The sequence below is a fragment of the Macaca fascicularis genome, chromosome 2 (assembly GCF_037993035.2).
Source record: "Macaca fascicularis isolate 582-1 chromosome 2, T2T-MFA8v1.1".
Lineage (NCBI taxonomy): Eukaryota > Metazoa > Chordata > Mammalia > Primates > Cercopithecidae > Macaca > Macaca fascicularis.
The window spans coordinates 121,476,337-121,501,933 of NC_088376.1; the positions used below are offsets into that span (position 1 = coordinate 121,476,337).

Genomic DNA, 25,597 nt, shown 5'->3' on the forward strand with positions numbered 1-25,597 from the left:
TGTGTGTTTCTGTTTTTTCTGGGAATTTACTTTAAACACAGTCAGAAGGATCCTTTCTGTGTCTTCCTATTTGCTCCCTGAGACCCACTCAGTGCAAAGCATAGGAGGTCATTCTCTTCCAGATCTTTCCTGGATCAGGGCAGCCACTAAGGGACTGTGGTTGAAAGGGCTTCTCTTCCAGTACCCATTACACTCAAAGCTGGCATCAATAACCTAAGCCTGATGTCAGCAGAATGAGAAACTAAATATTTAATACATTCTGCTGTCACTTTGAAAAGAACAATAGAAACGTTGTTTCACCTGATTTATTAAAGAGAAACCATGCTTTAGTGACTTCCTGAGTGGAACTATGGATATTGTTAATTTACTTGCTAAGAGAATACACCATATCAGATATTTGAGTCTTTAAAACATTGCTTTTGAAGTAATTAGAGAGAGGCACTTTTATTCCTATTTCACTTTTATTTATTTATTCATACCCATTCATTCACCAAAATATCCCTGTTTCAGAGAGGGAAACAGATGTCTACTTGGCAGGCACCAAGTTTTTCTCCACAGTAGAATCACCTGGGGAGCATTAAAAAAATTTCTCATGCCCAGGCTGCGTGCATGCTGATTAAATCAGAGTCTCTGTGGGTGGAGCTTGTAGTCTGTGAAGCTTCCCAAGTGATTCCAATATGGAGCCAAGTTTGAAAACCACAGCCCTTGAGGCTTGTGACTCACAGTGTGGTTCTCTGACCAGCAGCATTGGCATCACTGGGGGCTTGTCGAAGGTGCAGAATTCAATCCTCATCCCAGACTTCCTGAATCAGGATCTGATTTTAACAAGGTCCCCAGGTGATTTGCATGCACATTAAACCATGAGAAGCCTTGCGCTAGGATGTACCTGCCATTTCCTAGCTGAAGTGCTGTGCAGGGCTAAGGAAAATGCCTTTCTAGAGTGTAACCAAGAGAAGAAAAGTTTATTTCAAACTCACACTTACTATAAGTTACCAAATGGAGCACTGAATTGTTACAAGGATTCCATTCTTGCCTCCACTTGTTTTTTTGTTCAGGGAAGAGAAAAGATAGCACAGATAGGACTGGGGCTCTAGGGACAGCTTGAATTCTGTCAAAGTAGCATCTTTTGTGGCTTTCATTTCTCAATGTTTCACCTTGATTGCTCCCAAAATTGTCAGACAGCAGGCCATCTGGACTGACTTGTCAAATCAGCCCTAACCCAGGCCCACTCAGTGGTTTATCTCCCTCATTCCCTGCGAGTGCCTGCTAATGTTCTTCTGAGGGCAAGCATGAAGGTGTAGTGTATGTATAATGATGCCTTTTGTTCAACAAATGTGATGTGTGCTGGGTGTTGGGGATGCAGGCACAAATAAATGTGTTCCTTGCTCTCAGGGAGCTGGCACCAGAAGTGCATTGAGTCCCATGGGGTCAGAACTAAAAGGGATCTTAGAGCAGATGTATCATGTCTAACCCTCTCTTTTCATAAATGAGTTCAACTAAGGCCCCCAGAGAGGGAGGGCCCTAGCCAGGATTGCACATTTGTGTGACTTTAGTCTGGTCTGAGCGTTTAAGTTAAAATGCTTTGTGGCTCCTAGAAGGTTGTCTATTCTGACAGTTGTCGATTCTCTGCTTTTTTCTGTACCTGCCCCACATGCTGTTATTGTCTTTGATCTCCACTCCCCCTTCCCACCCCCAGGCCTCCAGCATGGTAGAGGATCAGGAGTCCAAAGCAGATGTGGGCAGGGGTATAAAAAGACCATCAGAAACTCCTGCCAGAACCTGTGCTGGCTGCTGTTCAGAGGGCATAATCCTGGAATGAAACAATAGGTGATGGATGCTGTTTTCAGAGAGACGTTGATTTATATCCCCCTTTGAATGAAATTTCAGAGTTTGTCTAGCCTCGAGGCTGACGCACCAGCCACCTCAGGAAAAGGAAACATAGGCCACCACCTCCATGCCAGCTTGACTGGACCATTCCTGAGATTCACAGCATGGCCCAGAAGCATCCCCTGCATGCCTCTCACCTTGTGGCACTTCTCTAAGCAGGGCCGCTTTCCCCCTGTTGTTTTTTGAGCAAGGGTCTCACTCTGTTACCCAGGCTGGAGTGCAGTGGCGCTATCCCAGCTCTGTGCACCCATTACCTTCTGGGTTCAAGTGATCCTTGCACCCCAGCCTCCTGAGTAGCTGGGATTACAAGTGCACACCACCATGCCCAGCTAAGTTTTAAATTGTTTGTAGAGAGGGGGTTTTGCTATGTTGACTAGGCTGGTCTCGAACTCTTAAGCTCAAACAATCTGCCCGCCTCGGCCTCCCAAAGTGCTGGGATTACAGGCATCAGCCACTGTGCCTGGCCCACTTTTCCCTTTTAATATGGATAATGTCTCCACCTCTTCTCATTTTCCACATGGTCTGCAGTCACCACCCAGCTTCATTTCAGCAGGATTTGAGTTCTGTGTTCAAGTGGTGGCCAGAATCAGCAGAGCACTTTTCCTGGTCCTTGCTCTGACAGAGGGTGAGGGTGCGTTGTTAGAGGGGGACTGTGATGGCATTCTACTCCCAGAGGATGGTTAACCAGGAGCTCTCAGGACATTGGCAGCTTCCTCCTCTCTTACCTGGGTCCCCAGCCTGGGACTGCTGGGACTTTCTTTCTTTTCCAGGTTTTCTCCAGAAGAGCCAATCCTCAGAAAGGAAATGTAGGCCCTTGTTCTTCTGTGAGGGAGTTATGAGGTGTTCATTTGAATTAGAAAGTCTAATTGACAGTCAGCTGTTGTACAGGGAAAACAGGTATCTCCTGTCCATGAGATGTTTGTCTCACACATATATCTCCCTTACAGTCTTTTTTTTTTTTTTGAGACAGAGTCTCACTCTGTTGGGCAGGCTGGAGTGCTGTGGCATGGTCTCGGTTCATTGCAACCTCAGCCTCCCAATTCAAGTGATTCTCCCGCCTCAGCCTCCCGAGTAGCTGGGATTACAGGCACTTGCTACGACACCCAGCTAATTTTTTCTATTTTTAGTAGAGATGGGGGTTTCACCATGTTGGCCAGGCTGGTCTCGAACTCCTGACCTTGTGATCCGCCCACCTCGGCCTCCCAAAGCGCTGGGGTTACAGGCATGAGCTACTGCGCCCAGCCTACAATATTCATCTTTTTAACAAGGTACTTCTATCATTTAAAAGCCTCAGTGCACTGTAGCCATCTTCCCGCCTCAGTCCTCATACCCTCTTGGAGTAAGGGGGTTTTAATGTCCATGCAAAAGTCATTTGGACCAGAAATCAAGAGGCCTGTATCCTGGTCCCAGCTTTGTCATTAGCAGCATTTCCTCTCTGTGGGCCCACATCTTGACCTATAAAACAAGAGGCTGGGGAGCGGGGAATGGACCAGGGAGTGCTGAAGTTACCTTTTAGGCCTAAAGCCCCAGGAATCCCTTGAAAAGGTAGGACAGTAGTGGACTCAGGATATAAAAAGGGAGAGAGCGGGGAAAGAGGACTATATTTAGAACAACAGCGGGGTATTTGGTGAGGTTGCAGGCCTCTCTGCAGTGCAACCTGCTATAGTGGACTGGGGGTCTGAACCCCAGCTCCAGTCCTAGAGGAGTCAGTGTTTGTTCCCTGCTCACAATGGGGGCGCCTGGTACAACTGAGCTCTGTGGGAAGCACAGGATGGACTTGAAGGCTGTGTTCTCCATTTCCTGTCTCCAGTTTGTTTATCAGCACTTTCTGAGCATGCAGTTTTTCCACATGTGTCAGTCAGTTCCTGTGTCAGAACTAGAGGGCAGATGCCTTCCTTCTCATGGATTTCATGTTCTAATGGGAGAGAGTTTCCACATCTGCTGAACATGATTGAACCCTTGGTTCCTGCTTCGTCAGATACTTACTGAGTATCTATTGTGTGCCAGGTGCTATGTATACAGCAAGGAGGAAAGAATAATTCCCCCACTTCCTACTGCATGACAGTTACACCAGGAGATTGACAGGTGATGGCTGTGGCAGAGTAAATGTTAGGGAGCACCTTGGGGAAGGGGGCGGGGGCACGGATGATCCACACCTAAAGATGAAGGAAGGCTTTCCAGAAGAGGTCATTCCTACACTGAGACTTGAGGGGTGAGTAGAAGGTACCCTGGCTGAGAGGCAGTGGCCAGTGCTCTGGGCAGAGCAGCTTGAGAAGATATATCCTGGCTTTACCCACATATACCCTTCCAACCACAGCATACAGTCTAGGTGGAATAGAGTAGTCCTAATAGAGGACATTCACAGGGTAACCCCGTAAGAGAGGGACACATAGAGCACTAGAAATGTACAGAGGAAAGAAAGAGGGAGGGAGAGAGAGAGTCCTGGCTAATGGAGCAGAACATCTGGGCTGAGTCTGGGCCAGATGGAAAATGCTGAGGGAATGGGGACAGGCCAGTGTTTAGGGGCCATGGTAGGCAAATCTCAGTGTGCAGAGAGATCCCACACACTGTGGGAGATAAAGCCAGAAAGGTAGGTTAAAGCCAGAGGTTGGTTGAACACTAGGTTTATAAGTTTGGTCTTGATTTGGCAAGGAAGTGGGGAACCAGTAAAGGCTTCTAAGCAAAGGAGTAGATGTTTAGGATTGAAGTGTGTTGCCCGAGTCTGGGGAAGGAGGGGATTATTATTTGGCACATGATAGTCATGCAGTTTATTTGACAGTAAATCACAGTTCAGTGGGAAGAAATTGTCCTTTCTCCAATTCCCTAACCCCTAAGTGAAAAAGGCTATTTCACAGTCCTCAGTTTATCAGTAAGAAATCCAGTGTGTTCCATCTGTTCACAGCTATTTCCCCTATTCCTAAAACAATGTATAGCACATAGTAGCATACAGTAGATATTGCTGAATAATGATTTTGTGGGGAATTCCTTGTCACTGTCAGTCTTTTAGAATGACATTATACACATTAGAGAATTATTTTTCATGCTCCTTCTCAAAGTTGATGTGAATGATTTTCACTTAATTTCCTTTTAAGTTTCTTTATGTTCGAGTTACTTTGGAAATACTAAAAGCACTTTATATTAACATGAATTATAGAAGAGGTACAAAGTCCCAGTGTTGATAATGAAAGTCTGTGTGTTTCTGCTGCACCCAGATCTTCCAGATGGTTTGTCACACTGGGGTAGTTAGAACAAATGTGAATGGAGCCAGTTTTGTATTTGGTCATCACATGTTTTCTTCTGAGTTGATGCTATTGACACTTTACATATTGAGTCAGTAAACAAATAGCTAGTAAATTGTTTTTTTCCCTGATCTCTTAACTCAAAATGTACTATAAAACATATCCAAATGATATTGTCTGCCAAGCTCTTGACATGTGAATTCCAAACAAGGTCATTTTGACATATGGAGAGCATTTCTACTGAATCCCTCATGCCTCACCAGTCTGCCTGGAATGTAATTAATGCTAGGCAGAAGTGAAATTCCACAGTGCATTTGGAGGATTGCTGTTTGCTTTCAAGGATCTGGAGTGGCTTCATTTACTCACTGCAATGAGGGGAAATGGCAAATTACAGATGTTGCTTTTTACAGGAAATGTAAATTTTGATAATTTCTTAATGCAGTGAATTTTAAAGAACTTCCTTTCTCATTGTCTTCTTAAAAGGGGGAAACATTTTCATGATAAATGAACACAAAAAGAGGATGGATTTTTTTTCCCCCAGTAAACAGGCACTCGGTGACTTTCCACAATAGAACCATGTTGTTGCTGTACACTGGCTTTTGTTTCTAGTATATATTTAAGGCTAATCACTTTTTTGTTGATGAAAGCTATAATTCCAGATGGGATAAATAGTACTTGGAGCAACATTAAATACTGTTCTCAGCTGACTTTAGAACATGTTTTGAGTTTTGGGCTTGGGCTGTGGTCTGGTGCGTATATTGAATTCTTGGCTTAGACCAGCTAGATTACATATCTTAGATTTTCCAGTTTTGAAAAATATACATTTTCACAGTAATAATTTTTAAAATAAACTTTACATTTTAGAATAATTTTAGATTTACATAGAAATTGCAGTGGGCTGGTGCAGTGATTCATGCTTGTATTCCCAGTACTTTGGGAGGTCGAGATGGGTGGCTTTCGTGAGCCAAGAGTTTGAGACCGGCCTGGGTGAGATGGCAAATACCTTGTCACTAAAAAACAAAACAAAAAAAACCCACACACCAGAAATTAGCCAGGCCTCGGGCAGGCGTGGTGGCTTACACCCGTAATCCCAGCACTTTGAGAGGCTGAGGTAGGCGATCACCTGAGATCGGGAGTTCGAGACCAGCCTGACCAACATGGAGAAACCCGCATCTCTACTAAAAATACAAAATTAGCCGGGCATGGTGGCGCATGCCTATAATCTTAACTACTCGGGAGGCTGAGGCAGGAGAATTGCTTGAACCCAGGAGGTGGAGGTTGCGGTGAGCCGAGATCTCACCATTGCACTCCAGCCTGGGCAACAAGAGTGAAACTCTGCCTCAAAAAAAAAAAAAAGAAAAACAATTTAGCCAGGCGTGATGGCCCATGCTTGTAGTCCCAGCTATTCGGGAGGCTGAGGTGGGAGGATCACTTGAGCCCAGGAGGTTAAGGTTGCAGTGAGCCGTGACTGTGCCACTGCGTTCCAGCCTGGGCAACAGAGTGAGACCCTATCTCAAAAAACAAACAGAACTAAACAAAAGAAGTTGCAGTGATAGTACAGAAAATTGCCATATACTTCTCATCCAGTTTCTCCTAATGTTAATATTCTATACAACCATGGCACATTTATCAAAACTAGAAGTGAATATTAGTAATGTTACTATTAACTATGGGCTTTATTCAGATTTTACCAGTTTTTCTGCTAATGTACTTTTCCAGGGTCCAATCTAGAATCCCACATTGCATTTAGTTTGTGTTTATTTTATTTATTTATTGGTAATTACGTTTTTTAAAAAGGTTATAGACTATAAGGATTTCATTTACAGGAATAACATCTTCAGCATATGGCCCTTTCCTGATATGTCTGACTAATGGGTTTCTAAAATGTCTTTGCAGAGATTGCCTTACAACAGGTTTCCATGTTCTTCCGATCAGAACCAAAGTGGGAGGTGGTGGAACCTTTGAAAGACATAGGTGAGACATTGGCACGCTCATTCTGTTAAAAAGACAGATCACAGAACTGGATCCTTAGTCATGCTTTCTGATACATATCCCAAGAACATGCTTAAATGCAGGTGACTTCTTTTTCTTTTTGCATCCCAACTGCTTGAGGATACAGCTGTTAACTTTTAATACTTAATGAACCTTGGTTAAAGCCTCATCAAAGGATTTGGATGGTAATAACTTTCAGAAACACCATTCCTTCTTCATCTATTTTTTTCACTAAATCTAAACTGAAGTGCTAGTTTCCTGCCATTTCCGTGAAAATTTTCTTCATTTACCGTTTCTTTTTAAGTATAGGCTTTGCTATGTCAATGTTATTAAATGGTTCTTTTACTTGTGCCTATGTAACTGTGAATAATATTGCCAAACTTAATTTTTCTTGATTACTTAGTGAAACATATCAATTGTTGCAAAAATTGTGCAGCTCTAAGCACGTTTTTGCTTTTATGGCAGGTTGGAGAATAAGGAAGAAATATTTCTTGATGAAGATTAAAAATCAGCCAAAGGAACGGCTAGTGTTAAGCTGGGTAAGCTAGCTTTTTGCTTCAGTCTCGTTCAGTGACTTTAGATGGGTTAATGAAAGCAGATTTGACAAGGGAATTACAAAATTGTACTGTGCTCTTAAGTGATGATGTAAAGGCTTCCTCGGTCCTTTTCAAAGAAAAGTCATTTTAAATCGTTTTCCTGTGCATTTGGTTATATAAATTCTATTATATTTGGTCAACTAGTAAACATTTGGAAAGAAATAGGAACAGTTTAAAATGATTCTGGAATCTCTTTAGGGTTTACAGTTTTGGAGTTTACTCCAAAAAAAGACGTGTCATTACTTTATCTCTTTGACTTTGAGAGTTTTAGTGATACATTTGGTTAATGGTATTAGATAAGATGACAGTTAAGTCTGATATTTTTTACACACTGCTTTTCCAGAAAGGTCTTGAGGCAGCCAGACTTATTGTGGTTTTCATCTTTGGTTTCCAGTCATATTTTGGATAATAAAATTAAAGGGAAAGACAAGGAATTTTTCTTTTGGTGACCAAGCAGTACCCTGATATTCCTTTTCATGTTTTCAGGCTGACCTTGGCCCGGACAAGTATTTGTCAGATAAAGATTTTCAGTGTCTAATCAAACTTCTGCCTTCCTGTTTGGTGAGTATGTCTTTCTAGTATTCTCAGTGCTGATGACAGAGTCACAGTATTTTTTTCTGGGTGAACATGGACAGAAGAGCTGGAAAAGAGAATGGGGAAATACAGTGGATTTCAGTTCAGTCTGAAATTGTATAGGGCTAATCTCATAGATCATAGGCCATTTGAAATGGCATTCATGACATCTACACAACCCATGAAACGTAGTAATTTAAACACAGACTTTGTATTTTAAACAAGATCAGAGTAGGGAAGCAGCCACTTCTCCCAGCCTCGTTCTTGGTGAAGGTGTTTGTATCAGTGGAACTGAAAGATACTCTTCCTAACCTGAGAAAACAGAACTAATAAGGATTTAGATAAGCTGGGTGAAGAAAAGGCAAAATCGCCATTTTTCTATCTGAGTTGCTACCCTCACAGGCTAACAAGTTGACCTTTAGGAATACACAGTATAATTTATGCTATTACACAGCTCTAATCTAGGGCCTTCAGTGCAAAGAACCACAATGATATATTTCAAAATATGTGCAGAATGTCTTCAGCAAAGACTAATCTGGCCAGGAAATTGAGTTAACATTGACATTCTTTATCTTGTCTGCATGAAGATGTAGTTCCCTGGAATGAATCACTAGCGAACTGAACACAATTACGCTGACTTGCGCACTTGGTTTGACAAGTTTGTTTTTGGCCATATAGTGTCTTGTCAAGCTAGCAAAACCAAGCTATTAATGAGGTGCAATGTGAAGCCAAAAGACACTTTGGTCTTAGAGCTTGATTGGTTGTGTGACACAGGCTGTCAGGAGCTAGTTCTAAATTTCTTTCTTTTTTTTTTTTTTTCAAGATGGAGTCTCTGTCTGTCACCCAGGCTGGAGTGCGGTGGTGCAGTCTCAGCTCACTGCAACCTCCACCTCCTGGGTTCAAGCGATTCTCCTGCCTCAGCCTCCTGAGTAGCTGGGATTACAGGCGCGTGCCACCACACCCAGCTAATTTTTGTATTTTTAGTAGAGACAGGGTGTCACCATGTTGGCCAGGCTGGTCTCGAACTCCTGACCTCATGATCCGCCTGCCTCAGCCTCCCAAAGTGCCGGGATTACAAGTGTGAGCCACAGCACCTGGCCCTAAATTTCTTTTACTAGATGTGCTTCTTTTAAAAAAGATAGCACATATAAATGGTTATTAATTGTAGCAAAGTCAGAAGACAGATAAGCAAAAACAAGAAAATAAAACTTACCTGTAATCCCAATCAACCAGAAGTATGAACCTGTCATGCGCGTCCGTGTGAAGAGACCACCAAACAGGCTTTGTGTGAGCAACATGGCTGTTTATTTCACCTGGGTGCAGGTGGGCTGAGTCTGAAAAGAGAGTCAGCAAAGGGAGATAAGGGTGGGGCTGTTTTATAGAATTTGGGTAGCTAAAGGAAAATTACAGTCAAAGGGGGGTTGTTCTCTGGCAGGCAGGAGTGGGGGTCACAAGGTGCTCAGTTGGGGAGCTTTTTGAGCCGGGATGAGCCAGGAAAAGGAATTTCACAAGATAATATCCTCGCTTAAGGCAAGGACCGGCCATTTTCACTTCTTTTGTGGTGGAATGTCATCCGTTAAGGCGAGGCAGGGCATTTGCACTTCTTTTGTGATTCTTCAGTTACTTCAGGCCATCTGGGCCTATACATGCAAGTCACAGGGGATGCGATGGTTTGGCTTGGGCTCAGAGGCCTGACAGAACCAAAATGTTCAGTTGTTACTTTTTAAGAATTTTTGTGATAAAAAAAGTAAATTATATATGTAGTGCTTTAAAACCTGATTTTTTTTCATTAATGGTGTACCATGAGCATCTTTAGTTGTCAAACCATGAGCATCTTTGGTTGTCAATAAATATAGCATCATTATTATGGGCTGTATAGAATTATCATTGGCTATACCTTAGTTTACTCAATCTTCCATTGACATTTAGATCACCTCCAGCTTTTTGCTCTTATTTTTTAAAAAAGAAAAAAGCCATAGTGAACAATTTGTGCTAAACATTATACCCATCCTTAATTTCTTAAGATAAATACCTGTAATTAATAACCAGTGTGTAAGGAGATAATCGTGAGACTACATATTCTGTTCTTTATCAAGCTCACTAGCATTTTAGCATTTAATGTGATTTTCTAACTGTATTATTTCTTCTGTATTTATTTATTAGTTGGCATTCTACTCTAAAGAGCTTCTCTTCTCCCTGTTTAAAAAATTTGTATGAGTATGTACTCAAGGATTTTTATTCTACCCATTGTGTTTCTTTTTGGGGTGTTGAAAATGTTCTATAATTAGATTGTATGATAGTTACATAACTGAATATACTGAAAATCATTGACTTGTACAGTTTAAATGTGTGAATAGTAATGGCATGTGAATTATATCTCAACAAAGCTGTTAAAAAGTCAGCAGCAACCATTCTGATGTGATGATCAGGAGAACTTCATGATCAATTACTGTATTTTCCTGGGTGTACCTTTCTACCCGCCAACCTACTGCATGCCAGCCTCCCAAATCCCTGCATAGCTCAGCTCCCATGGGTTTAAATTTTCATGATATTCCTTTGAGCTAATGAGCATTGTAATACCTGTCTAGACCCAGTTTGTTTCATGTAACCAGAATTCCAGGGAAAAAGCACTTTCCTTTCACACATTAAATAATTTGTCTTTTCTCCACCCTAGTTGCTTAATGTCAGTTTCCTCATCTGAGGAGGACACTGTGAATCTTTATGTTGCAGAATTCTATAGAAGGGTAGGAAGATTCATGCCAGCTACTGTGGAAAAGGCTGAGATTCCAGAAGATGCTACTTTTGCCTGTTTTCTGGCTATCATGCTTCTTGGCTTGGCACCCAAACAGCAGTGCGGAATGTTAGGCAAAGCTGTGAGCGAAGACACATTGATCCTGGTCTCCATTTGGCAGTTCTGAGATTTGGCTATATTCTTTACTGACTTACAGAGACAGGATATTAACACTGTTATCCTCAAAACTTGGACATTCTCTGTCTTCCACCACACTTTTGCCTGAGCCGTGAGAGTGCACACACCAAAGAGGACCCCTTCACTTGTAGAGTTTACCACATCCATTATCTGTTTCCTGTTTTCCTTTGTTCCTACAGTTTATGTCCCTTCCTCCATCTGAAGAAGGAGGAACTAGCTGGTCACCGAATGACTTGAAAATGCCATGTGTTCAGGGAATATCACTACATTCATATGCAACTGCACCACCACAGTAGTACTTGACTCTGCATAACCAGATTCTGGATTTAGAAGGACCTAGATCCTGATACAAATCAATGTGAATTTCTTTTTTGTTTTGACAGCACCCTTACATCTATCGAGTTACCTTTGCCACAGCTAATGAATCCTCAGCGTTGCTAATTAGGATGTTTAATGAGAAGGGAACGTTGAAGGATCTGATCTACAAGGTACCTGTGCAAGTTCATGGTCATAAGGAATTCTCAAGTTCCTTTAGAACCTGTTATTGATACTTAGTCTCTAAGACTCCAGAGGCTAGGCCCTGAGGATTTGATGTTAGTTTCGATTTTATTTGGAATTTACTTTTATTCATGCAATAAAAACTCTACCTAGTTTGGTTAAAGACCATTCCTTTTCCCACGTGAGGAAAGGTTGAACATTTAATAATTATGTCCATTACTTTGCAAGCTGCTCTCTTAGGTCAGTTTTTAAGTTTGTGTTTTGCACTTAACAAAGCAGTACTGAAGAATTCGAACAATATGCAAGACTTTGGGGTCTGCTAAGGGTAAGACCAGGCACATCTTCACTGGGCTAGAGAAGGGATGGAATCTGGGTCAGCCTCTTTCTATCAACAACACAGACTGTTTGTTGTATTTTAAAAACTCACATCTTGCAGCTGGCCATCTCTGGCACCCCTAGACTCTGTAGAATCCTGCCTGGTCAGGGAGTCTGTGTGCAGATATTGGCCCCTCTACTGCTTTCTTATGTGTTCTTTGTTCTTTTCCAAAGGCAAAACCAAAAGACCCATTTCTAAAGAAGTACTGCAACCCTAAGAAGATTCAGGGCCTGGAACTCCAGCAAATAAAAACATATGGACGGCAAATATTAGAGGTAAGAGGTACTTTTGTTTAAGTTGCATTCAAATTTCATCCAAAATTGCATTATTCACCTGGAAAAGTTCTTAAGTCATATCCAAAATCACTTAAGTTGTCTGATTACTTATAAACTGATTGCATTGTCATATTTTGCCTCAACAAGCAAATATTTGAGACTAAGGCAACAGTCACTTAGGTCTACAAAATTCTTAAAGCTTTAGCTATTGCAATTTAGTGTCTGAGTTTTAAGAACTTTACTGTGTGGATACCAACTTTTATATTATCTTTGGTTGCTATTTATCCCTGTGCCAAGATTTTTTATTTTGTTATGTCGTATACATAGCCATATGGCTCCCTTGCAGAAGTATAACCAACAGTAAGAAGCCTTTCCAACATCACCCTCTAGATCAGTATTCTCCAAGCTTCTGGGATTATGCAACCTTATCAGTAATAACCAATTTAATATCCCAATGTTATGTCTATTTAACTATAAATTATATGTGTGTACTACTACACACATACATGTATGTGTATGTGTGTATATATATTATATTTTTTTGGATGGAGAGAGCATACTAGTAATATATTTTGTATATTATAAGTTAAAAAAATAATATTTTTAAAAACAACTAGGAAGAGAAGTTGTAATATTTTCTTCTAGTCCTTAGTGAATTACTCTGGGCACCCCAGTTGGCTATCACTGCTCTAGTTCACCAGGACATTGCAGGGCTATATCTAGGCATCTCCCTTACTGGGTAAGCCACTGATTATTTACATGGCAGCTAAAAGATTTACTGCTTTTTCTGGGATCCTGTTGTGTGTTCCTATTAATAAACAGCTAAATATATTTGGAGGAGAGACTGAACTAGAGATGTTTTCTAGTTCAACCCCTTTTTCTGAATTACTGGCAGAAGCACTTATATGATAGCCTCACTCATCTATGCAGGAGGATCAAGACTTTGCCCTGAAGAGAGCTGGCCGATTGGAATCAGAAAGTGCTTAAAGCAGAGCCTTTTGGCGTCAGAGTTATTAATTCCAAGCATATGCAGGCTGATTCTCTATTCTTTTGGGGAAAGAAAGAACTGATGTTGCATCTCACAGCCTCAAAACTGGAAAGTATTCAGCTTCACTTCCTTTTCCAAACAAATGGGTAGAGGTGCCATTTTTCTTCAGGAATCTTCCCAGTGACCTGTTTGGTTTTGCTTCAAAATATATTGACTAAAAAACAAAGTTTAACTTGTCTTATATCTGAATGAGTTGGGGGGAAAATGTAACTTTCCCATATGCTTTAATAGGTACTGAAGTTTCTTCATGACAAGGGATTCCCTTATGGGCATCTTCACGCCTCCAACGTGATGCTCGATGGGGACACTTGCCGGCTGCTAGACCTTGAGAATTCCTTATTGGGCCTGCCTGCCTTCTACCGATCTTATTTTTCACAATTCAGGAAAATCAATGTAAGTTGCTAAAGTATTGAAATAGCACGTTCAATTTTAGGTGTCACTTACCCCATGATCTGCTCATGTAGGAAATATGCACCAAGTAGTGAAAGGTACAGTTGGGACAGTCCTTGCCCATCAGCCCTCAGAGCTTTGCTGAATCTCTGGGAGGCTGAGTTGAAATGGCGGTTGGGTAAGCAGGGAGGTGGACTCACTGATTGGAAAACTGTGGAGGGTCGGACCAAGACCTTTGGGATACCTCATGAGGTTTTACAAAAGGCTTTGGAGTTGTATTTACATTACCAATGAGGAGCAGGGCTGTCCCTGGGCTTTGTTTCTCAGAGGAGGCTTGGGGCAGGAGCATGGGGGTCCACAAAGCCAAAGTGAAGGGTGAACGCACTGCTGCTGTTTCTTCCACAGACATTGGAAAGTGTGGATGTCCACTGCTTTGGCCACTTACTGTATGAAATGACTTATGGACGACCACCAGACTCGGTGCCTGTGGACTCCTTCCCTCCTGCTCCGTCCATGGCTGTGGGTCAGTATGGGGTTGGGAAGGGTCTTCTGGGCCCTGGTAGTGTGCAGAGCCACTCATCCCCTTTCCAGAGTCCAGGAAAGACCCAGAGGAAGTTGCTGTCCTCCACAGCCAGAAATTCTTACCCAATTTAAAAGTAGACCAAATTTGAGTAGTTTATTTAAATACACTTCTGTGAAAATTCAGGTGGCTTGTCCATTTGTCAGGCTATCTGAAATTTCTGGGAACTTTTCGTAAAATGCTTTAGAGCTTTGGAAGCAGAAGAATGTAAAGAGAAGTATGGCCTGCATGAGTGTGATGCAGAAGCCAGAGCCAGGCAACTTGAAACAGGTTTCGAGGACTCAGGCAGGCATCAGACATCAGATCAAGGCTGAAGTGAGACTTGTAAGAAACAAGAGAGGCCAGGCATGGTGGCTCACACCTGTAATCCCAGCACTTTGGAAGGCTGAGGCGGGTGGATCATATGAGGTCAGGAGTTCGAGACCAGCCTGGCCAACATAATGAAATCCCATCTCTACTAAAAATACAGAAATTAGTTGGGCATGGAGGTATATGCCTGTAATCCCAGCTTTTTGGGAGACTGAGGCACGAGAATTGCTTGAACCCTCCTCTTGGGAGGTGGAGGTTGCAGTGAGCCGAGATTGTGCCAGTGCACTCCAGCCTGGGCGACACAGCAAGACTCTGCCTCGAACAAAAACAAAACAAAACAAGCAAGCCATAGACCGGAAGCCTAGTAGATAAGAGCCTAGCAGGCCCAGACCTAGGGCAGGCAGGCAGGAATGCAGACACCCAGACAAATTGGATCCAGGAGCTCTTACAGCATTGCTTGCGGGGGCCAAGGGGAGCTGGAGGACAAGTGAGAGCACCTTTAGGAAGGAGGGATGCAGGAACTGGTACAGACTCATCCAGGACCCTTTCAACCCCTCCACAGCCAGGCTGGCACTCACAGCTGGAGCAGAGAGAGGGGAAGGCAGGGTAGCTCTTGGACCCCTGTGCCTTGGAGATACACAAGTCCACCCTTCACCAAGCGTTACTGTGTCAAAAGAGGCAATTCAAGAGAACAGGCCCTGGGACTATTGTGTTGAATTTGAACCTCTGAAGCTGAACAGTGACCTGTGGGTAGAAAAATCTGGCTGCTCCTGTTAATAGCATCCAAGATGTTGGATGATGAGATATCAACAATTGGCATTTTGTGTGCTGGTTTTGATGAAAAGCAGGCAAGCAGCAAAATGTCTTTCAAGTTCAGAATTTTACTTCTGTGTAGTGTTTACATCTCTTTCAAGAGAACAAACACTTTTATGAATGGTATCTTGAATCCTTCCTCCAATTATCTTTGAAATATGTTTAGCTTTCTGTCAGCATGTAGTTGCTAAACCATTTCTTTTGAGTCATCGGTAATGCCAATGTTGCCAACATTCCCCCACCCCACGTATGCCATCTGTCTGTGTGTGAAGAGTTTTGACACTGTCCTGATCAGCCCGCAGACAGTTATTGCAAAGTGGTGTCAAACTTTTCATCAGCAAGTGGATTTGCCAGCGTGTTCTGTGGAACTAAAATGTGTATCTGTTCATTTCAAGTGGCCGTGTTGGAGTCTACGCTGTCTTGTGAAGCCTGTAAAAATGGCATGCCTACCGTCTCCCGGCTCTTACAGATGCCGTAAGTCAATCATATGCGTTGGTTGTAATCTTGATAACTATGTTGAACACCAGACCACTGTGTCCAAGCACCTGGTACTGTAGTAAAGACTCTTGCGGTCCCTGCAGAGTTGGCGTGGCCTGCTTGCTGATGGGCACTTGCAGCATGATGTCTTGACCCTTTGTTTGTGACCTCTCTGCTCTCCTGGTCTGATGGCTGTCCTTTAACATCTGTGTCATTTTCACGTGTATCTCCTCACTCAATGTTAGCATTGTGTGTACGTACATTAGCATTGGGTGTGTGTACATGTCGCAACCCCCAGCTTAGGAAATACTGAAGGAGGGCCCTCTCAAGTGGCTCTGTTCTGACCCTGCATCAGCAAACCAGTTGGCCCCCAGCTGTGCATAGTTCACAAGTCACAGGGCCTTGAAGGGTCTGCCCTCCAGGAGGAGGGTAACGTGTCTCTGAGCACCCATGCTTTTGCTTGTGAATTTACTGACTGGGTACTATTTATTAAACTCTAGCACGTACCAGGCACTGTTCTAAGGTCTTGGAGCTCAGAAGACATTTTCTCTGAAACTGGGTTATGCATAGATAACCAGGGCAGCTGAAATAGTGCTTTGGGGCCTTCCCTTCAGTTGCATTTTCTGTTCTTTCATGGAAAGGCAGCAGAGTGGTTAAGAAGGGTGTGCTTGGGGTCAGACAGACCTGGAGGTGGATTCCAGCTTCACCACTTCTACCTGGGTGACCTTGGACAAGTTTCTTAACCTTTGGAAGTAGAGTTTTGTGAACTGTGAAATGGGAATGATAATAACAGTTCCCACCTCAGAAGGTAGTTGGGAGGATTTAATAAGGTGATTCCCAGTAGGGACCCGGCACTTAATATGTGTTCATTAAGTGTTAGTTATGCTTACTGCTGAACCAGCTGATCTTTTTTGAACATCACACACCATGCAGTATAACTGGTGCTTTGTCTGCATCAGCTTATTGTATAACAGATATACTCTGGAAACAATAATATGGGGAAACAAGGTGGGGGGACGGCTTGAAATGCATGCAGCCAGAGTTCAGAGAAGGCAGAGATAACTTCAGGTTCCTGGTTCATTCTTTCCACAAGTGTTTACAGAGGGCCTTTTGGAGGCCAGCTGCTGTCCTAGGCACTGTAATGAAAAGAGGAAACCAAGCCCCTGCACCGTGGATGTGACATTCTACTGTTCCACAGACACTGAAGCATCTGTTGCCAAACCAACAACCATTAATAATAATGTAATAATGTGGGCCGGGCAGTGGCTCACACCTGTAATCCCAGTACTTTAGGAGGCTGAGGCAGGTGGATCACTTGAGGTCAGGAGTTCGAGACCATCCTGGCCAACGTGTGGTGAAACCCTGTCTCTACTAAGAAAATATAAAAAATTAGCTGGGTGTGGTGGCACACTCCTGATATCCCAGCTGCTCGGGAGACTGAGGCAGAAGAATCACTTGAACTGGGGAGGCAGAGGTTGCAGTGAGCCAAGATCTCACCACTGCACTCCAGCCTGGGCGACAGAGCGAGACTCCTTCTCAAAACAAAACAAACAATGTGCATGTGGAAAAACAGACCCAGTTTGGAAAACAACTTTCACACAAACTTTTCTAGCAAAATGCACTTGTACTTAGGAAATAGCCTGTGTACAGGTTAATTGACTCTAGTTTGCGTTTACATTCCCCATTCCAAAGTTCTTACATCTTTCTCCAGTCTTCCAGTCCTTAAGTGAATCCAAACATTTTTTCTTCACCTAAGTCTTTCTACCATGTGGGCTTCAGCCATGAAAAGAACTCTTGGACAGGTGTAAACCATGTTCAATTAAAATGTGTCCTCTGGAAGTAAACAGATGTGTGGCTGAGGGAGAGACAGGGCCCTGAGGAGCCCTGTGGGGAAAGCTAATCCTGTCATTTCTGCTTGTGATGAAGTTCCCATCTTTAAAAAAGAGTAATGTAGCTGGGCGCGTTGGCTCACACCTGTAATCCCAGCAGTTTAGCAGGCTGAGGCGGGTGGATCACTTGAGCTCAGGAGTTGAAGACCAGCTTGGCCAACATGGCAAAACCCTCTCTCTACAAAAAATACAACAACAACAAAATTAGCTAGGCATGGTGCTGTGCACCACGTAATAATCCCAGCTACTTGGAAGGCTGAGGTGGTAGAATCGCTTGAGCCTAGGAATTTGAATTTGCAGTGAGCCGTGAATGCGCACTGCACTCCAGCCTAGATGACAGAGTGAGACCCTGTCTCAAAAATAAAACAAAGTGAGGGGTGGGCATGGTGGCTCACGCCTGTAATCCCAGCACTTTAGGAGGCCAAGGCGGGCGGATCACGAGGTCAGGAGATCGAGACCATCCTGGCTAACACGGTGAAACCCTGTGTCTACTAAAAATACAAAAAATTAGCCGGGTGTGGTGACGGGCGTCTGTAGTCCCAGCTACCCAGGAGGCGGAGCTTGCTCTGGAGCGTGCCACTGCACTCCAGCCTGGGCGACAGAGCGAGACTCCGTCTCAAAAAAATAAAAAAAATAATAAAACAAAGTAGGGGTGCAGGATATTCAGCCAGACATACTGGCACATGCCTATAGTTCTAGCTACTCAGGAGGCCAAGGTGGGAGGATTGATTGAGCCCAGGACTTCCAGGGCAGCCTGAACAACATAACAAAACTCCATCTCTTTAAAAAGTAGGGGAGGGGCAGGAGGCATATTCAAAGAAAGACTCACTTATAGCTGTTTGGGTGCTACCCAAGCAACCATTTCTATTCTTTGACCTGTTTTACCCAGCAGTTCAGAGTTGTTCATGCTTTCCCTCTTTCTCTCTCTCCCTCTCTCCCTCTCTGCGTCTCTCCCTCTCTCCCTCTCTCCTCTCCCCTCCCCTCCCCTCCGCTCCCCTCTACTCCCCTCCCCTCTTTTCTTTCCCTCCCACTCCCCCTTCCCTTCCTTCTCCCCCTCCTTCTTTTTGAGAGTCTTGCTGTGTTATGCAGGCTGGTCTTAAACTCCTGAGCTCAAATGGTCCTCCCACCTCTAGCTCTGGAGTAGCTGGGACTACAGGCGCATGCCACTGTGCCCAGTCACCCAGTTCATGCTATTGTTTTTTTCTCTTCTTTTCATTTTTTTTTTTTTAAGGTAAAGTCTCGTTCTGTTGCCTAGGCTGGAGTGCAGTGGCGTGATCTTGGCTCACTGCAACCTCCGCCTCCCGGGTTCAAGTGATTCTCTTGCCTCAGCTTCCCGAGTAGCTGGAACTACAGGTGCACACCACCATACCTGGCTAATTTTTGTATTTTTAGTAGAAACAGGGTTTCACCATGTTGTCCAGGCTGATCTTGAACTCCTGACCTCAGGTGATCCGCCTGCCTCAGCCTCCCAAAGTACTGAGATTACAGGTGTGAGCCACTGTACCTGGCTCATGCTATTGTTTTTAATAATATACTTTTTTTTTGGTCACATGGGTAATTTTTAAATCATTTTTTATTTTTTTTATTTTTAACTTTTAGGTTTGTGGGTACATGCAAAAGTTTGCTACATAGGTAAACACATGTCATGGGGGTTTGTTGTACATACTTCATCATCCAGCTATTAAGCCCAGTACACAATAGTTATTATTTCTGCTCCTCTCCCCACCCCTCCCCCTAAGTAGACCCAGTGTCTGTTTAAATTTACTTTTTTGTAATAACATACCTTTTATTTTTTTTTTTGAGACGGAGTCTTGCTCTGTTGCCCAAGCTGGAGTGCAGTGGTGCAATCTTGGCTCGCTGCAGCCTCTGCCTCCTGGGTTCCAGGGATTCTCCTGCCTTAGCCTCCCAAGTAGCTGGGACTATAGGCATGCACCACTACACCTGGCTAATTTTTGTATTTTTAGTAGAGATGGGGTTTCACCACACTGCCCACTCTGGTCTCGAACTCCTGACCTCAAGTGATCCCCCTGCCTCAGCCTCACAGAGTGCTGGGATTACAAGACATGAACCACCATGCCTGGCCAGTAACATATTTTTGAAGAGAGAATTGATTTACTTCAAAAGCTACTGCTTTTTAAAATGAAGTATGAGAAATACTTAGAAGAAAATTACTTTCCTGTTAAGATTCCAATCAGGACAGTTCCTTTCTACTTGAACATTTTTATGTTACTGAACTCTAGAATAAATTTTATCCTCTTCTGAGGCAAGAAAAATAGCATAAAACTATTCTATTTAGAAATATCTACTGCATATATTATTTGCGATATTTTTGCAAATTAGCATTCGCAAAAGTAATTTCTTAAAAATGCAATATTGCCCATAGCAGGGAAACCCCCTGTAATACACAGCTGTCCCAGATACCCTAGTAACACAGTGGGAAGGGGGTCACAATGGGTAACTTGCAAACCCCTTTGCATTTGTTAGTGAACATGGAATGGTGGATGGGGCCGGGGGCTGCAGGATGTGGTGCAGGGAAGGGAGACCTCATGGGCTAAAAGTGTCTTAATCTGCTTTAATCCTAGTCTGAGAGTGCACCTGGTTCAAGAAAGATTTTTGTTTGTTTCTTTTCTTTACAGATTATTCAGCGATGTTTTACTAACCACTTCTGAAAAACCACAGTTTAAGGTAAAGACAATTATATTGTTTTTTGGTTTGTGACATAACTAAGTTGACTTAGAAAGTTAGCTGTATTTTTAGCCAAAAAAAGAAAAGATATATAATAGGGAAGGTTTGGAAACAATCTAAATGTCCTACAATTAGGGGCTAGGTTAATAATTTATGGTACATCTATTTGATAATATAATTAAAAGTGAAATTGATAAAGACATTGTTGTAATATGGAAAATGATTTAGATTTGTTCTTAGGTATAAAAAAATAAGATATGTATAAAACAACATACCTATCTAGAAACAAGCCTGGAAGGAGGTCTTCTCCTGGGAAGCAGTGGTATTATGTGTCATGGAAAGAGAGTGGGCTTTGGAACCCAAAAAAACAGAATGATATCTTACTTTGTTCTTATAATATTAGCTGTAGATAACAGCTAATATTCTGTTTTTTTGATATCTAAAAGTAAGATATCTACAGCAGGGTTTTTCAGCCACGGCATTTGACATTTTGGGCCAGATGATTCTTTGTTGTGGGGGTTGCCTGTGCATGGTAGGATGTGAAGCAGCATCCCTGACCTCACCACTAGATTCCAGCAATACTCCTTGCCCCCTTTCCCGCACTGTGACAACCAAAAATGTCTCCAGACATTGCTAAATGTCTCCTGGGGGGTGGTATACAAAATTGCTCCCAGTTGAGAGCTACTGACCTGTGGGCAAGCACTTAATCTTTGAGTCTGCACGTACTCATGTGTAAAATTGGTGAGTAATATATGTCTGTTGTCATTAGACAACTGAAGCCATCTACAGAAACTCCTTGTTTGGGCCATGGCTCTTGGCAGTGCTCACTGTGAGTGCAATTTGGGTGGGAGGATAAAAGGTAATTCTCCCTCTCCTTTCTATATTCCAAAAGAACATGTAATACTGTTAGGATGAAAATAAATTTAGAAAACAAAAGAAAAGAAAGAAAGAAAACCAAGGGTTAGAAGATTGTGTCAGTGCGAGAGGTGCTTTCCTCTGTTCTGTTTTGAAAGTTAGAGGAATTCTGACAGTAATAGCTTCTTTGGATCTGCAGTAGGAGAGAAAAAACATTTAAATTATTATCTTCTTCACTGAAACATCTTAGGAAATTTCTTCAGCCTTGTCAATAAATATATTCTCCTCCAACCCTGACAGTCCGGCCTCTAGGATTCAGGAATTAGTATTAGACCTCGCTCTTCCCCTAAGCCAGAGAGCCTATGCAGCAAAGATAGTAAGATTTTAAAATCCAACATTAATTATTGTATGTACACTGACTTTCTGGAAAGATATACAGGAGACTGGTAACATTGGTTTCCTCCATGGATGTAGGTAGGAGACTTTTCACTGTGTATGTGCCCTTTTATACCTTTGGGATTTTAAACTATGTGACTGTATTACCTACTGACAGCTTTTTTTTTTTTTTTGAAATTTTTACAGAATAATGAAGACAGAAAGTTCAACATGATCTGGGGATCTTATTTTCCAGGACTGGACTGCTCATGGTTTAAAAAGCTAATAAATTAAGAAATGGCCCAGGCGCAGTGGCTCATGCCTGTAATCCCAGCACTTTGGGAGGCTGAGGCAGGTGGATCATTTGAGGTCAGGAGTTCCAGACCAGTCTGGCCAACATGGCAAAACCCCATCTCCACTAAAAATACAAAAATTAGCCAGCCTTAGTGGCAGGTGCCTGTAATCCCAGCTACTTGGGAGGCTAAAGCAGGAGAATTGCTTGGACCCGGGAGGCAGAGGTTGCAGTGAACTGAGATCACACTACTACACTCCAGCCTGGGTAACAAAGTGAGACTCTGTCTCAAAAAAAAAGAAATGATGGAGGCAGAGGTTGCAGTGAGCTGAGATCATGCCACTGCACTCCAGCCTGGGGAACAGAGTGAGACTCTGTCTCAAAAAAAACAAGAAAGAAATGATAGGCTCAGAAACAAACTGGGCTGTTAGGAATGTCTCCCAACAGGGAAAGCTGGAAAGTTTACTCTTGTAAAATTCAGAACATAAATCTCTCACAAAGAAAATATCTATGAAGTTATAAAATAATAACTGGTTGGATTCGTGTATGTTCCAATAAGCTTTATATAATTAAAAAAAAATTTTTTTTTCTTTTGAGACAGAGTCTCACTCTTGTCGCCCAGGCTGGAGTACAATGGCGTGATCTCGGCTCACTTCAACCTCCACCTCCTAGGTTCAAGCAATTCTGCTTCAGCCTCCCGAGCAGCTGGGATTACAAGCATGTGCCACCACACCTAGCTAATTTTTGTATTTTTAGTAGAGATGGGGTTTCATCATGTTGGTCAGGCTGGTCTTGAACTCCTGACCTCAGGTGATCCAACCACCTTGGCCTCCCAAAGTACTGGGATTACAGGCATAAGCCACTGTACCCAGCCAATTTTTTTAATTTTTAATTTTAATGTTAATTTTTTTTTTTTTTGAGGTAGGCGATTTTTTGCTGCCAGGCTGGAGTGCAGTGGTGCAATGACAGGGCTTAGTGCAGCCTCAATCTCCTGGGCTCAGGTGATCCTCCTGCCTCAGCCTGTTGAGTAGCTGGGACAACAGGCATATGCCACCACACCCTGTTCATTTTTTAATTTTTTGTAGAGACAGGGTCTCACTATGTTGCCCAGGCTAGTCTTGAACTCTTGGCCCCAAGTGGCCTCCCAAAGTGCTGGGATTACAGGTGCGAGCCACTGTGCCTGACCTAATTTTAAAATTTTTAATTTTTATAAAAAATACAATATAAAATTTACTCTCTGAACCATTTTTAAGTGTACAGTTTAGTGGTGTTAACCATCTTCACATTGTTGTATAACAGATCTCTAGAGCTTGCAACCTGAAACTCTATACCTGTAGAATAATAACTCTCCATTTCTCCCTCCTCACAGCTCCTGGCAATCACTATTGTACTTTGTTTCTATGATCTTGACTACTCTAGAAACCTTATATAAGTATTTATCCTTTGTGAATCATTTATTTCACTTAGCATAATGTCCTCAATGGTCATCTATATTGTAGCATGTGACAATATTTCCTTTTTTTTAAGGCTGAATAATATTCCATTGTACGTATATGCCACACTTTGTTTATCCGTTCATCTGTTGATGAACATTTAGGCTGCTTTTATCTCTTGTCTATCATGAATAATGCTACAGTTTACATGAGTGTGCAAGTATCTTTTTGAGATCCTGCTTTTGATTCTTTTGGATATATACCCAGAAGTGGAATTCCTCATGTTCCATTTTGTAGTTTTTTGAGGCACCTCCATACTGTTTTCCATAGCAGCTCTACTACTCTACATTTCTACCAGCAGTGTACAAGGGTTTCAGTCGCTCCACATTCTCACCAATACTTATCTTATTATTTTAATAGTGGCTATCCTAATGGGTGTAAGGTGATGTCTCATTGTGGTTTTGATTTACATTTCTCTAATGACTAAAGACATTGAGTGTCTTTTCATATGTTTGTTGGCCATTTGTATATTTTCTTTAGAGAAATGTCTATGTCTTTTGCCTCTTTTTAATTGGGTTACTTACATTTTGTTGTTGAGTTGTTGGAGTTCCTTTATATATTCTGGATATTAACCCCTTATCAGACCTATGATTTGCAAATACTATGTCCCATTCCTTGAGTTGTCTTTTTACTCCGTTGTTCTTTGTTGCACCAATGTTTTATTTATTTATTTATTTTTCTTTTTTTTCTTTTGGAGATAGGGTCTTGCTCTGTTGCTTAGGCTGGAGTGCAGCAGCACAATCTCAGCTCACTGCAACCTCCACCCTCCCAGGTTCAAGCAATTTTCCTGCCTCAGCCTCCCGAGTAGATTACAGGCATGCACCACCACACCTGGCTAATTTTTGTATCTTTAGTAGAGATGGGGTTTTGCCATGTTGGCCAGATTGGTCTCGAACTTCTGACCTCAAGTGATCCACCCACCTCGGCCTCCCAAAGTGTTGGGATTACAGGCGTGAGCCACCGTGCCCAGCTGCACCAAAGTTTTAAATTGATGAAGTTTAATTATTTTTTCTTTTATTGCCTGGGCTTTTGGTGGCATATCCAAGAAATCACTGCCAAATCCAGTGTCATGAAGCTTTTCCCCTGTGTCTTTTCTTTTAGGAGTTTTATAGTTTTAGGTCTTCTATTTAGGTTTTGAATTCATTTTGAGTTAATTTTTGTTTATGGTGTAAGGTAAGGGTCCAACTTCATTCTTTTGTATGTGGATATCCAATTTTCCCAGCACCATTATTGAATATACTGTCCTTTCCCCCATTGTATGTTCTTGGAACCCTTGTCAAAGATTATTTGACCATATCCACAAGGGTTTATTTCTGGGCTCTCTCTTCTTTTCCATTGGTCTATGTATCTGCCTGCATGTCAGTACCACACTGTTTTAATTATTGTAGCTATGTAATAGGTTTCAAAATCAGGAAACATGAGGCCTTCAACTTTGTTTTTCTTTTTCAGATTGTTTTGGCAATTTACAGCCCTTGAGAATCACTTGAATTACTTGAAACATATCATGTTTATTTATGTTTTAGTTTATGTGTTCATTGCTAAAAAATGCTAGAGAAGTGAGTGTGTTAGGGATACCAGAAGTGGCTGGGGTAGGATTTGAATGGACAGCTTTAACTGATTTTATTCCAAATGGCTCTTGATAACCACCTGCTCCTTCATTTACTCCAGGACTTGGGAGTATCTCCAGTCACCTGTTTCAATGGATGATGTACTTTTCTCTCCTTTCAGATCCCTACAAAGTTAAAAGAGGCATTGAGAATTGCCAAAGAATGTATAGAGAAGAGACTCATTGAAGAACAGAAACAGGTAAATTGATAACAGTTCCTCTTTACCTTTTAGTGTCCCCATCTTCTGCCGTGGTTTTTATAGTGATTGACATTTGACTGTTCACTCCACAAATATTTTAAGCATACTTACTTTCAGCCAGCCTTTAGGCTGCATGCTGCCCCGCAGAGCTGAATACTTGACAGTCCTGCCCTCAGTCCTGCTTAGTCTATGTGGGAAACAAACATGTCCAGGAAGGGCA

General features: G+C 42.4%; 1 protein-coding gene across 14 annotated transcripts in view; it reads left to right on the top strand.

Moving 5' to 3' along the window:
• Positions 1–25,597, top strand: part of PXK (PX domain containing serine/threonine kinase like) — a 96,326-nt gene that overhangs the window by 53,246 nt on the left and 17,483 nt on the right. For all 14 annotated transcript variants that reach the window (XM_074032595.1, XM_045385979.2, XM_074032593.1 and 11 more), the window contains 10 exons: positions 7,023–7,100; positions 7,584–7,657; positions 8,201–8,275; positions 11,600–11,704; positions 12,264–12,365; positions 13,645–13,806; positions 14,209–14,326; positions 15,901–15,979; positions 20,508–20,556; positions 25,300–25,377. In XM_074032595.1, the coding sequence (XP_073888696.1) occupies positions 7,023–7,100; positions 7,584–7,657; positions 8,201–8,275; positions 11,600–11,704; positions 12,264–12,365; positions 13,645–13,806; positions 14,209–14,326; positions 15,901–15,979; positions 20,508–20,556; positions 25,300–25,377 (920 nt within the window). The remainder of the gene's footprint in view (positions 1–7,022; positions 7,101–7,583; positions 7,658–8,200; positions 8,276–11,599; positions 11,705–12,263; positions 12,366–13,644; positions 13,807–14,208; positions 14,327–15,900; positions 15,980–20,507; positions 20,557–25,299; positions 25,378–25,597) is intronic.